Here is a 14,844-nt window from a genome sequence, read left to right on the forward strand (position 1 = left end):
AAAAAAAATTTAAAGGCTATTTAAGTTTTTATACCTCATGACATATCTAATATATTTTATGTTTATTTTTTCTTGAAAACAGATTTGAGTGTAAATTTTTTACGACACAAACAAAAATAAACTACTTTAATAATTTCTTTCAATACTTTCAGACATTTTTTGGTTTTTCTATTTTACCAAAACCAACAACCAAAAGTGCAGAATGCAAACTTCAAATACAATCTGCCCGACAGCGAGATACAAGAAGAAAATGTCATCCTCTTTATCTCTAAAGCAGTGTATTCTGTATGTTGTGCCCCAATCAGGTCGCAAGCCTTTAATAATAACATCAATAACATATAAAATAATAATATTATGATGCCGATAAACGCTTATTCTCATCATGTTCATGAATTACTCATCACTGATAACATGAAAATGAGTGACCTGAAATTACAAAAATTATTTTTAGGTTTTCATGCCAAATACAGTTTTCTTTTTCTGTGAAAATCGGATTCAAGTGTAAAGTTTTTTGCCACACAAACAAAAAACAAACAAACAAATTTCCTTCAAAACTTAGAGTTTTTATTTTTTTTTAACCAACAATTGAGCAGGCAAACTCCAAAACCCTTTACGTCCAACAAAGCCACTCGACAGCATCTTGTGCCCGACGCTCCCTGTCCGGTAAACGCCCACGTTTCTAAAGCTCCACGGCCACAGTTTGTAACGCAGGCTTTCCATTTGGTCTTCAACAGTCTTCAATCCCAAGCCGTGACTGCTCAGGTGTCGTCACTTTCGAGTAGTACAGTGACTAGTAAACTGTAAGATCAGTGGAGCGCCCCTTTAAAAAAAAACAACAAAAAGCTCAAAAAACGACCTAATCAACTCATGATCTACACATACAAATTTAATGCGTCAGATTAATCTTAGTTTTTAATCGTAGTGGAAATTTTTCGGAAGGAAACCTTAGATTAAAGGATGGGTCCACAATTTTTTAAAGTCTGCCTTGTATCGGCAGTTGAGCGCGAACCGGTTTTTACCCGTCGTAATCATTCCCCCCGTTCGTACCGGTCATGAGAAGATGTGGCGCGCTAACACGCTCCCGGCTGACGTGGCGCGGAGCGGTCCTCGTTCCGGAGCTGAAGCGAGGCCTCAGCGGTCTGAGTTGATGGAATCTAGCGGGAATCTTCCAAAGTTATAGGCTTTTTCAGTGCAAAAACTCCTTCTGCCCTTTCCCACAGAGAATGTTTCCGCGTTGAGCTGCAGTGGGACGACAGTCGCGCAGAGGGAATCTTGCACCGCACCACACAGTAGCTTGGAAGCTCCCCAGCTGCCTTGATTGACTCAGACTGCGGAAGCCTCAAACCGGCTCCAGATGAACCTTTTGAAGACATTTTTGCGCAGAACGAGGACTGTGGATTTCCTCTCTCCCACTGGACGTCTATAAGGAAGAGCTCTGTTAAATTCCACTTTGAACAGGAGGAACGTTTACAGCAAGTGAAACCTATTTCGGTGTAATGACGAGCACGTGACTGTTGCTTTAAGTCAGCCTTTAAAAATTTGTGGAGCTCACCTTTAAATGGTTAAAGCCACTGACTGTTATTGTAAGTGCAGACCGAGCTGCATTTAAGGACTCACTTTGGTCTTTGAAGCATCGTAGTTAGTTGTTACAATCCATTTCCTCTGCTATTCCACCTTACAGGATAAGTCCGGTAATATTCTTTATTTTTCCTATCGTCACCAAATCTCAAGAAAAGATCCAAACCGACAATGAACTGATCCTGCTAACACAGTGTTGCCCGCGTATCCAAAGCCTCATATACCCTGTGTAAACTCCTCTGTGCCATAGAGCTCCATTGTTGCCCCAAAAACTGTTAAACTGTCCTGCCGTCGCTGGATGTGGGATATTTGCTAGCTTACACCAAACGTGTATTAATCCACAGCTGAAAATAGTCCCGAACGGATGCATGTTTGAGTAACTTTGGCTGAAAACCACAGTGCTCAGCTGTGTTAGAAATTTAATGAGCCTTAAAATAAAAAACAAATAAACTATATTTGTGAGCCGTTTTTTACAGGTATATGTTTTCAGTAGGAACAAAACGACTTTTGGCTGAGAACCACAGACGGGGTAGGGAAGTTGAAAAATACTGAATAGAGCTACAACGATTTATTGGCTGTTAATATCTTACTGCAGATATATTAGTGTTTATGGCGTAAAATAGTCCGGTCACGATTCCTCAAAAAACAAATCTGATCAAGATTTTTTATGTTTAAAAAGTTACTACTGGTCGATATATAGCTGGGATTTCTTGGTAACGCTTCATTTTATAGGTCCGTAAATTTTCAAATTAATCTCCTAAAATGATTTCTGGAAAGAGCCATATAATTTGGTATTAATTATTGGTCAAATATAAAGTGATCGGTTGGTGCACTTCCAGTTATTTCTAAATGCTACGCTTAGCACAACCTTGGGACGTTTATTCAGAGGATAGCAGGTGAGCTCATCATGGAAAGTGTGAAATGTGTCTGCAAACAAACAGACAACTCAGCAGAAATGCAGGATAAAGTTTCCAATAGTAAACAAAATGAGTAAGAAAATACTCACTGATGTTTAAATGGAGCATTTTCTTTCATGGAAATCCATCAACTAAGTCTCAGAACCTTGTCTCCGTTTTTCCCGCTGTTAGTTCCAAAGTACATGGTTCTTTCAAGAAGTTATTAGTAAATAATGGACCTGTAAATGAAGCATTACCAATTTCTCGGTGTGTCCAAATATCGATACCGGCGTTGGTTTCCGAAGTCGAACAAATTCTTGGTTCTGCTCTTCTCGTGGGATCGGTTGACGAAAAGAAAAATGCATAAGAAGAAACCAGCCTTACCCGTTGATGTTCTGTTCTACAGCGAACATATGACAGTAGACAGAAATGACTTCAGACTTCATGACTTTACCACTGTGTGTTCACAACCATGTCCTCGTTTATTTTCAGAAGACTTCCCATACATATAAACAACCTGTACAAAACAGCTGAGCCTTCCTCTTTTTCTGCATCTTTTTTCATTCCTTTTTTTTTTTTTTTTTTCCACAACATACAACTTGCATCATGATAACAACAATCAGCAATATCATACACCCACTTTGCATTAGTCAAACTAAACATTTTCTGTCGAATACAAAATAAATGTCCACGTACTTTGATTTGTTTTTTTTTCCAAAAAAATAAAAAAATCGGTTATTTATAAATCCCACAACAAAAAAAAGTAAACATTCTCCACACCAGTTTTGCTTTTACGTTGAACTCAGCGGAAGCGCCTTCTCTTGTTGTTAATATGTTGTATATTTTTTGTTTGTACAGATATTTTAATTTTTTTTTTTTAATATTTCACCTCATGTAGTATGGCTGAAAAACAATAGAGGACCTATGATACAGTTACTACATGAAAAAGTTTTTAAAAACTCAGAATCGTACTTTCCTCAAAAGAAAAGCAAGTTTAGTCTTTCTATGTCTATATGTACGGCAGAGTATAATGTATGCTGGATGCCCCATTCAAGTACTGAAAACTGTGTTACAGGACTGTTAGTATTTCGTTATTGTCAGTAAGGCAGAAATGACATTTGCATGATGTGAACGGATTCATTTATTGGTCTTTCTTTTTCTTTAATCACTGCAAAATTTCAGCTGTTCCACAATGTGTTCCTGTAGGTAAAATAAAAAAAAAAAGTAAAAAACTCCAAATGAATCTGAACTTTTATGGTTAAAAAGAACTTTAAAGCAGGCGGTTCATTAAAGGAAGTCACCTGCTGATATAGCAGTTAAATCTTCAGTTGCATCTGGGCAGAAATACAGTGATAACACCAGACAAAATCTACAAACCACAAAAGGTACTTTACTACAACTAAAAAAATCAGCTGTGAGAAATAAAATCTATACATATTATATTTACTTGGGATTCACACCTGTTTTGTAGAATGTGACACCTCTAAACATCTTTTTCGTTTTCCTTTGAATGTTGTCTCGCGCCGACCTTAGCTGTTCCTCCGCTGCACGTTTTTTTTTTTTTTTGTCTGTGGAAGAGGCAGTGTTTTATGGCAATAGAAGGTAGAAGTCACATGTGCATATCATGCTGCACTAATATAGTGCAATGTAGTGCCTGAAACAAAGCAAGGGTGGAGGCAGGCAGGCAGTAGTTTCCATGAGCAACTGATTGCAGGCTACTCCTTCCATCAGCATCGTACAGATCAGTTCATCGCACAAACGCGGGCCTGTGTGCCTCTGAATCGAGCGAAAAGAAGTAAAAAAAAAGAAAGAAAGAAAGAAGAGAAGAAATGCCTCCCTTTTGTTCGAGACGTTAAAAGAGATTTGAGTCAAAACCCAGTTGAGGATTGAGAAAAAGGAATCCAAACCTTTTTATGGAGATTTTCCTATCCCTCCTCCTCTTCCCTGCTGTGACTTTTGGCAACGTACGAATCGTTAGAGCATCCTAAGCCTCCAGCTACTCAGCATTTTTAGGGACAAGCAGGGAAAAGCGCGGGGGAAGAGTTGGAGCTCGTGCTGCCGCGTTCAGAGACAGCAGGAGAGGGCTGGGCCTGTCTTCTGCACCCAGCCTTTCCTGCATCTGAAACGAGTCTGTCTCTTTGCAGAGACGTGGACTCTAGGGGGGCGACAACAACAACAACAACAACAACAACAACAGAAAAAGGCATTTAATTGAACACGGTGGGGGTCACAAAGGCTCGTGGAAGAGAAAATATAAAAAAAACAGAACAAAAACAAAAGGGGGACTGAGTAGAGCTCTACTGGAAATGCTGAAACCCCACCAGTGTCTCTGCTAAGAGGATTTTCTGTAATTTCTCCGCTCGCTGACGTGTCCGTTCACGCTGTAAAACATCCATGTCCTTCGCTGTAATGGCATGATGAAGTGGGTTTCTATGACAGGTGAGTGCTCGGTGAAGCGTCTCCCGGAGGACTACATGTCCGTGTCCCCGTCGTAGGCGAGAGTCAGAGGTTTTAGTCGGTTGTTTTGTTGCCTCTGTCTCTGAGGTCTCTTTGGCTTTTTGCTGTGTGGAAAAAAAAAAGATTGAAACAGTGTCAGAGGGGCACTGGAAACATTCTCCAAAAAACTAGCCTAGCCTTGAACTACCGCACTAGCCACGCAATTACGTATGACGGCGGTCGTAATGGGAAACAAAATGCAGGTGGCAAGGTCCACGTCACATGTGGTTTTCTGTTGATAACTTATTGGCTCCCAATTCCGTTTGGTTGGTTCCAGCTTTATTTGGACACATCTAGATACATTCTCCATCCTAAATATATACTTTCTATCCAAGACTCTGCTCTGACCTGCTGTTAAAACCGGGTTTTGATTGAAACGTCTGCTTCGTTGAAGTACGCGATAACTCTAGAGACTATCACACTTAAAAGCTTTTTAATGGCGAAACTTCCCACTGGCCCCCGTCCCCAAGGAAATGATGACCTCCACAAATAAATCACCAACCTTTTAAAAGAATAAGGCTGTCGTCATTCTACGTTTTTCTTATCGTCAACAAATCTCATGAAAAGACCAAACTAAAGTTTGTGTCCACCTCTCTACCCTGTCTGCCTCTCAGCTTTAAGCTCATCGGTTTCCCACTGAAGACGTAAATGTTTAACAACAGGTCACAAATTTATACTTTCGTTTTTAAAGTAGGCTACATAATTCCCTAAAAAAGCTGAACACTGTAGTTTTTAGCAGAAATTACTCCAACAGGCGTAATTGGTGCCTTTTTTTGGGGGGGGCTGTGGGTTAATACACATTTAGTGACGGCAGGACGGTTTATGTGGGGAAAAAAAAAATCTGATCTTTGCGGAGCGATGAGGAGATTGTAAACTTCCTCAAATGAAAACATGAAACAAACATAAACCAGACATTTCCATGATGTTTTCTCCATTGCTTTTCACTGTTTGAGGTTTGAGTGGGGCTCTTTTGATTGCATCACCTTGTGGCGTCCTCTTCTTCTGCGAAGGTTTAATGGCACTCGATGGGGAGAATTAGCAAAACACGCCATTTATCCCAATGAATCAACTCCCAGCATTTGCATAATGGTAATGGATGGAAAAATGAATTCATTTAGATATTGTTTTTGCCAATTTCCTCGAAATTTGTTTAAAATTGTACAAAATTTGGATGGAAACCTAACTACTGTCACTCAGTGCGAACTATGTGGCCCATTGTTTTTAATAGCTATGGACAACAATTAAGCTCTATGCAACAGACAAATAAGCTATATCTGGGTTTGGATACACAGACAACATTTGTATGAAGGATCAGGTCCTTCAGGGTTTTGGTCTTTTCATAGCTTTGTGGACCATAAACAAAAATACAGATAATCACAAGACTCATCGCTTAAGAAATAGTCAGTCGGCTGTTTTGAAAAATAATCAGAACAACCAACTGACCTTGAGACTCCACAAACTACTTTAGCAAATGAAGAAGAAAAACAAAAATGGCCAATTTCTCTATTAAATATAAATCTACACAGACTGACTCTAATCTGTATAGGGAGAAATCTGTCCAGAGTCTAGACCACGATCACTGCAGAGAGGGTACTAAAAGTGTAGAAGCAGACTGATCTACATTAACCATACTAGTTGACAGGTTTCACACAAACATGGTTTGTTTTCAGGGAAAAAAAAAAAAGGTTTCGCTAGATCTGAAAGCATTAAAGGTATTAGTCGGTTAATTTGCATGCAAACTCTGCGCACATGCCAGACGTTTTATACTTTGCCTCCGGGGGGGGGGGGCACCTTTAGAGGAAGACGGACTGATTTCTACCTTTCTACTTTGCACTCTGAGCTATCAGTGCTGCCTTAAATGCAAGATCACAGATTCACGTCTCAAAGTAAAAAGCTGCATAATGTGAGCAATATTCAGAAATATAGTATTTTAGACCCTCTAGAGAACGGCAATAAAGAGAGTAAACGACAGTAAAGCTAATATTTAGCTGTGTTTTCTCTTGTATTATCAAATCAGAATTATCTCAATGCTGTAACAATGTCTTCAGCTACTTATCCGAGCAGGACAGTCCAATTAAACATGAAAACATGAAAAACTTTTCCCCAAACTTCCTCCCAAAGCCAGAGAACAGAGACATGTGTAGTAATGGTCTCTGGGGACTTGAGATGCTTAAACAAGAGCGTTTCAGAAAGTTTCTCTAGATGGTTTCTGTGATGAGGGAGCTGACAAAATCGCAACAGCTTAAACATGAAACGTGAGCACATTCAAACAAACAGCTAAAAAAAAAAAAACGTGATTTCTGCCACAAGAATCAGCATGGCTCTTTCATCTGTGGCTTTGGCAAAGTTATTCATGTTCACACATATCGCCTGGAAAACCACTCAGGCTGCAACTAATGATCGTTTTCGTAAGCAGTCAATCTGCCGATTGTTTTCTTGTCTAATCAATGAATTGTTTTGTCCATAAAATTTCAGAAAATAGTTCTAAAGGCCTATCGCAATTCCCCAGAACTGAAAGTGACATATTGTACACAGCTTGTTTTGTCCAAACGAAAGTCCAAAACCTACACACATAAAGTTTAATGTCAGAGAAGTCAAGAAAAGCAGCAAATGCTCAGTATTTTGGCTTAGAAAAAAAACGATTAAAAAAACAGCTGCTGATTAATGTTGATCGGCTGATACTTTAGGCTCTGAGTTTTCCTACAGATACTAAAGTATAGCTCCAAATCCAATTCAGGCCACTTTTATACACTATGTTTGTTCAAAGCTGAACACAGAGAAATGACATCAATACATGTAATGGGGGGAAAAAGGATAATGAGCTCTTATTATGAAAGGACATGACATGGGAGGGGAATGTGTTGCCCTACTTCCTCTTTCGGCCACCAGAGGGCAGTGTGAGCTCATGCTAGTGAAGCACAATCAAGGAGAGACCTCAGTGTCTGCGGATTTAGATTTGATTTGTGGTATAAAAACAGCTCCCTGCAGTAATATTCATGTATTTCCTTTATCTCATCATCTCCATGAGTCTGTTATAGATCTGTTGAGACGTCTGTACTTTCTACCACGGCTTTAGCAACGCTGTAAATCACATTTGCATCGACCCACGGACAGTTTAAGTAAGCCGACGCACTGAGCACGTACCAGCACAATGTCAGCGCGAGTGGGTACGTTTGGACCAACACTGTGTCACTGCGCCCTCGTCCGGAGACACCGGCGTCACTTTCCACAGGCTGACGCTCCGGGTGGCAGAAAGTGTTGCCAAGGGACATGCTATGCTAATATGCTAATTCCCCATGTTTACACCTCCTCGTGAAAAGGGACCCGTCACTGATCGTTTTGCTCACGTGTGGCACAAATAAGACGTATTTTATAATGTGTGACAGGGAACTATGATACGGACGTTTTTTGGGCTGCATCTAATGATTATTTTCATTATCGATTGATCCGCAGACCATATCAAAAAATAGCGGCAAGTGCCCGTTGTAATGTAGGTGAAGTCTTCAAATGTCTTGCTGAATCCAACTAACAGTCCAAAACCCAAAGATATAAAGTTCACAATTATCTATGATTAAAAAAAAAAAAAAAACAAAACATCAAATTCTGCCATTTGAGAAACGGCAACCAGCGAATGTTTGGCATTTGTGTTTTGAAAAAACAAAATACCCAAAACAACTATTTGTTTATCGCAATAGTTGCCAATTCATTTTCTGTCGATGAATTGACTCCTCGCTGCAGCTCTAATATTTTCAGATCTCTGTCAGAACACATTTACCGCGTTCATGTGTCAAACATAAATATGGTAAAAAAAATAGTTATTTGCCAGTTGGAATTTCCTGTGAACAAACTGAGAGTAACTTTTACCTGAACTTGTACATCGGTCTTGAGTTTTGTTGTAACATAAAGCGGCTCCACAAACACTTGAATAAAATAAAGCCTAAATGTTCGCTGTCAATCGGGAAATATCTGTTCCAACAGTAGGAATCTGACCAAGCATTTAATGCCAGTCTGTGGTGCTGCTGGGTTTTTGATACTCCCGGCTGCGGGTACGTTTTGGTCAGCGGGGGCGGAGAGTAACTAATTACACGTACTTAAGTGAAGTAGTGGTACATGACTTGAGCATTTCCATTTTTACATTACTTTATATTTCTACTTCACTACATTTGAGAGGAAAATAGGAAACCCGATCAGTTCAGAAAATACGAGGCATTGTTATGTATATATAAACTACCCAAACAGTGTAAAAAGTAGTTAAAATGTTTTCTACCTCAACCAGCTACTACATGTAAATGCCATGTACTTATATTAATGTGTCCGATACTTAATGTATAATTACTCGCTCAAAGGACTCATTCTCTATAACGAGTACTTCTACTTTTGATATGTAAAAAATTTGAATGCAGGACTTTTACTTGAAATGGAGTATTTCATTTTTGGGAAATACACTTAGTTGCTCTCTCGCCTAGATGTAATTGAGAAGATGATTAGGAAAGTTTATCATAAAGAGTGGAAGCAGAGTATTTTTTTTTTTTTTCCCCAATGGATTTATAAAACAAGATACCACGTGTTAATTAGTGAACTTTAGAGGTGTTGATTGTTCTATTTTTGAAGAGAGCCAGGCCAGCTGTTTCCCCCTGTTTACCGAGCTAAGAGTCTAGACACTTAAGTGGTATCGATCTCCTCCTCCAAACATATCTCTAAATGTCGACTGATGATGTCCTCAAGTATAAAAAAACCTCAGTACCTCCTCCGCCGCTGTTGGTCGGTACTCAGAGAGTCTTGTTACACCAGCTCTAAACACATCACTGAAAGTAATAAGCATTTGTGCCCTGTTTGCGTCCAATTATGATGATGATTTGGCCGTGAGCGCTGCAAGGACTCTGCCACCACAGAGATTTTTGTACGTGTGGGTTGTTTAAAGCATACATCAAACTGCCGTGGCGTCCCCACATTAAGCAGATATGAGTCGATTTTAAAAGCAGGTATAAACAGGAGGTGAAATACTCAGAAATGGGCAAATCTCAACTAAAGATCGAAGATCTTTCATCTAAACAGGTGTAAAATCATCAGGTAAACGCCATCTATTCGGTCTACAAGCTCTACAAAAATCTACCAGGACTAAACAAAGTCAAAAGTATTCCTGGGTGGTTTGTCCTCACCTGCACCGGCCCCTTCACTCAGCTAGTCAGGCAGAACATGTGACACTTTTCAGAGAGGTCACAGGGAAAGGTCAAGGACTGCAGGTGCTTATACTGGAGGATGTGTCGGGGGTGGGGGTGTGGGGGGGGGGCTGGGGTCAGGGGCGAAACCCTCCGCATCCTCATTAGCTGCTGCTGCTGCTTTGAGCCAGCTCTTGGCAATCGGGACAGGTGTAAATCATCTCATGTGCATTTTGGCCCATCCAGACTGCTGTCCCGTTGGCGTCAGACTCTTGGGCTTTAAGAGAGCGATGCACCCTGGCACAGTAGCTGCTGCTCTCACATGGGGGTGACATGAAGGAAGCGGAAGAGAAATAAAAAAAAAGACAGAACAAAAACTGTGACGTGAGGGAGGGGATGCTTGACTCAAAGCGGACGGGGGAAAATAAGGAGGGGATCGGTTTCATGAATGAGGACGATGATAAATGGGAGAGATTAAATTGGTCAACTCACCAAGCTAGGTATATCATAGACACTATGAATATGAGGAGCACAAAGGCTCCGGCTGCTACACCATACACCCACATCTTCAGCTTCCCATCTGTGGAGGAGGAGGCTTGTCAGTTTGTCCATTTACACTTCAACGTGGCACCGAACAGCCATTAAGAACTGAAACAATTCATTCTGTGAAAGCTTCAGAAAACTTCAACACATTTTTTTTTCCTTTGGTAGCACTTTATAATAATAATAATAATAATACAGCCCCTGATTTACAGTGTAATTTCATTGTATGAATCCAGTACCAAGGAAATACTCACCGGTTCCTAATGGTACTTGAATGAAGGTACAGTGGAGTAAAACAAGACCACGGGGAACACGGGGGGTAACCGGGCATTTTCGAGAAAGCAGAAATACATTTTACCAGAAGGTACCCAGTATTTATTCATTTTTGTAAATACTGGGTACCATTAAGGCTGGTCCGCGTTCTCCTCTATAACAACTACTGTGGTATGCAAAAGTTTAAAATGAAAAAATTGAAGAATTTAACGGATTGTGGCATGTACAGAAGTTCGGGCCCCCTACTAAGTCAGCACATAGTGCCCCCCGTTTGCGAACTGTTAAGCACCCGGGTGGAAATGTTATGCTTTGGGTCTGTGTGGCAGCCAATGGCACAGGAAACGCTGGACGGCAAAACAGTTGCAGATTAATCGCCAATTGACAATAAGACGTTACACCATGATTATTTTTTCCAGACTTCAGTTTTGTTTCCCAGAAGTGTAGCTACTTAGTATTTACAAAAACGCTTAAGAGTATAATGTATTTCAACTTTGCTCTAAAATTGCCAGATTGTTACTCCTTTGTTCCACATACTTTTGTTTCCTTCCACTGTACCTACAGTTAAGAACCCATCAGTATTTTATCGGTACTTGATTCATACAATGAAATTACACTGGGCTGTATTATAAACTGTTTCCATTGTATTCTTTCTTTCTCAAAAGGCAAAAACATGTTTCAAATCTTATTGCAACTCAGTCTATTATAGCAGAGAGTGTGCAGGGAAAAAGAAGAAGAAAAAAAAAAGCCAACATTTGGAAGATAAACGATACAAGGGTTGCTGGAAGTGTTTGCTCCTGACAGACGTTAACTCAATCTGTTCTGCACGCTTGCATCCTAAATGTTTATTTTGCTGTCATGCACCATCAGTCACACCGCTCTGTGCTGACGCGGTTTTCTCAAATGTTAATGTACCGGCAGTTCGGAGAAGGCGGCCACGTTCATACATGCATCTCTTGCATTGGTGAAAACATGCCTGATGCAATTATCGGTCAGTTTTATGTCATGCACGGTTGTGAGTACAAACATGTTAAACCTAACGTTAACACTACCTGTCAACACTATGTCCACCTGACACAACCTGAAAGTAAAGCCCAGTCTGCCGCTGACATGTGGAAACCGCGCAGCTTTAGGTTGTAACTTCACCTCAAGGATTACATGGAGCTCTGCAGGTTGAGAAAATTCTACAAACTCTGGGCTTTTCTGAAAACCTTTTCAGTACAGATAAACTTAAAAAGACAGAGTGGGCACTCAAATAACACGGAGGCTGTTTTTCTTATCCAGAAGTGCAAGTGGAAATATTTTAAATACAAGTTCCCAGCTTAAAACTTTCACATACACGTGATTTCAGGTGGGAGCTTTGGAAATGATGTGTGATGTTTTACTGACCTTTGCACTCTTTATCTTGAGAGAATGACTGTTCTATCACCAAGTAATTGCATCTTTCTCGTCAATAAAGACCCGATTTACGGTCATCACTGGGTGGTTGTTTTATTTCTACTTTTTTTGGTGTAATATAAACCATCCATGTCTGTATCCATCTGACTTGCTTCACATTTCTGACTCGGGAGCATTCTCATGTGGTGGTTTTTGTAATTACGACTTGACAACTGGAAAATAAGAGCTTCTGAAGAGTACATTAAGGCAGGGTTAGTTCCCCCGAACATGACAGTTAAGAGATTAAATGTTTTCACTTGACAGCAACAAAATGATTCTTCAATTTTTGTGAATACTGTGAAAACAAGCTAAAAAAAAACTAGTGTGGATTTAAACTAAGCATAAAGAGTGGTATGTGGTCAGACCTGGTCCGTAGGGCTGCAGGTACCAGGTCCGCCCGGTGCGTCCCGGCTGGATGGTGCTGGGCAGGGTGGGGTTAATGGCACGGCTGGTCTTCACATCGCCCTTCTTGTCACCCGCCGTGGGGATCTCCAGGACTGGGATGGGGGCGCACTGGTCCAGCTGCCCGGTGGGCGACAGCACCTCTGTGAAGCCCTCCTCGCACATGCAAATGCCAGCCTGCAGGGGGCAGCGCACAATCATGATTGAGCCGCGGCTACAGTACAGAACAAGGAAGTGTTGAGCAGGGTCAGAATGGAAGAGAAATAACCTGTGGGGGGGGAGCTTTTGGAAGAGGCTCTGGACTTTAGTACAGTGGGTTGGCCGTTACTACTGTTTGGTCACATGTCCAATCCCCTGTAAGTCCCCAGGAGCTGTGTGTGCTGTTGACATGTCTCTACCTTATTCATTCAATCTAGATAAAAGCTTCCATGTCTATCAGCTTCCATGAAAACCAAAACCATTAGGAGCATGTTGGTGACCTGTTGGCCTCATTCCCATATACTGTATTTTCTACTAATACCTGTTTCCAATTCAGCTAGAAATCTAGACAGTATTAACCTGCACTGTATTATCCACAATAGGTTGGCTGGCCACGAATGCTATTTTAAGTGACGCCTTGCGCACAAAGTTACGCACAGTTACCTTAAATCTCCTCTCTAAGTCTGATCTGCAAAAGAGCAGCACCGCCGGAGCCGCTGGGGATTAAATGCCTTGCTCAAGAGCAACAGTAGTAATGAAGGAGAGGCCGGGGGGGGGGCCTTCAGGGACTTCCCAGCCTACAACCGGCTGCCAGTTTATTGGGTACCCCCAGCTGAAGCTAATGCAGTCTAACAGAATTTTCAGTTTTTGCTGAAATTGCTCTGGAGAAGCCTATAGTCAATGATGTAAGTGGGATGGACAAAATATTAGAAACATCTGTCAGTAGAACACAATATAGTTCGACAGCAACGCAAACTGATCATACGGTTGAACTGTATGATCATTTTGAGTTGTATTAGACTGCATTAGTTTGAGCTGGGCGTTCCTAATAAACTGGCAACCGAATGTAGATTTATCTCCCTGGTCCGGGGATTTAACCAGTGACCTCGGAGGTCTTAAGGCCACGTCTCATCAGATCGTTCTGACCTCCTTCCTCTGTGGTTAGAAAGTCTGTTGGCACCGCCATACGACACGGCTGATAACCAGCTTTTATTGCTGAATCCAGACTTGTTTTTAAAAAACATACCAGGCATTGAAATGGATCAACTTTGAGATTTACCAGCTGCCGTATCTGCTGGACAAAAACGTATTTGCCTTAGTTGGATGCAGCACAGCTGAGTGACACTACGGAGAAATGGGTTTTACATCTCCATGCTGCCATTATTTCGTTCCCTGCTGCATTCAAATTCAATTCTGGCAGCAGAGTGTCACATAGAGTACAGAGGCTGCCATTCATCCACAGGACGTGTGCTTTCAGGTTTATGTCTTTTTTGTTGTTGTTGTTGTTGTTTTTTTTTTTTTAAATTTGTTTTTTTTTTATGATTCTCTTACTGAGTTTTCATTGTGCATTTTTGTCACCAAACCAAATTTTCTCCACGGTATTTTCTTTTTGTTGTTTTTCATTGTCACTTAAACTGGTTATGTGAGAACAAGGAGACGCTTACCTCGCTGCAGAAAGACTTTGGCATGAGACAGGGAGGGTCACAGGAGCTGTTGTCCATTGGAGGGTTCATAGGAGGACAACCTCCTGTGGGTAAATAGGCAATCAAACCAAATAGGTTACACGTTTTTAAAGGAAAACAGTGAACGTCAGTATCATCTGCGGATCCTCTGCTCTCTGTTGCTAAATACTGCTGTTGTTTCAAGTAAGAGGACTGACATTTTCATATCTTTAAAGTTACATCTGTGTTTTATTACGCAGCTTGTACATTCATCCATTTTTGCCTCAAAGAAGTGTATCTATAAGTCAGTACAGCTGATGTAGCCAGGTTTATATTTGAAACTACTGAGTAACCACGTGTTCATGTTTTATGCAGCGCTGAATAGCTGTATGGGCTGCCATCGCCCACCACCCTCGCTTCTTA

At 40.9% G+C, this 14,844-nt stretch overlaps 1 protein-coding gene across 1 annotated transcript in view; it reads right to left on the minus strand.

The window, feature by feature from the left end:
• Positions 1-10,293: 10,293 nt before the first annotated feature.
• Positions 10,294-14,844, minus strand: part of LOC120784035 (thrombospondin type-1 domain-containing protein 7A) — a 134,925-nt gene continuing 130,374 nt past the window's right edge. Inside the window, exons 29-32 of the mRNA XM_040117452.1 lie at positions 14,425-14,507; positions 12,745-12,958; positions 10,622-10,709; positions 10,294-10,444 (exon numbers count right to left, since the gene is read on the minus strand). Coding sequence (XP_039973386.1) covers positions 10,294-10,444; positions 10,622-10,709; positions 12,745-12,958; positions 14,425-14,507 — 536 coding nt within the window. The remainder of the gene's footprint in view (positions 10,445-10,621; positions 10,710-12,744; positions 12,959-14,424; positions 14,508-14,844) is intronic.

Source organism: Xiphias gladius, chromosome 22 (assembly GCF_016859285.1).
Source record: "Xiphias gladius isolate SHS-SW01 ecotype Sanya breed wild chromosome 22, ASM1685928v1, whole genome shotgun sequence".
NCBI classification, from domain to species: Eukaryota; Metazoa; Chordata; class Actinopteri; order Istiophoriformes; family Xiphiidae; genus Xiphias; species Xiphias gladius.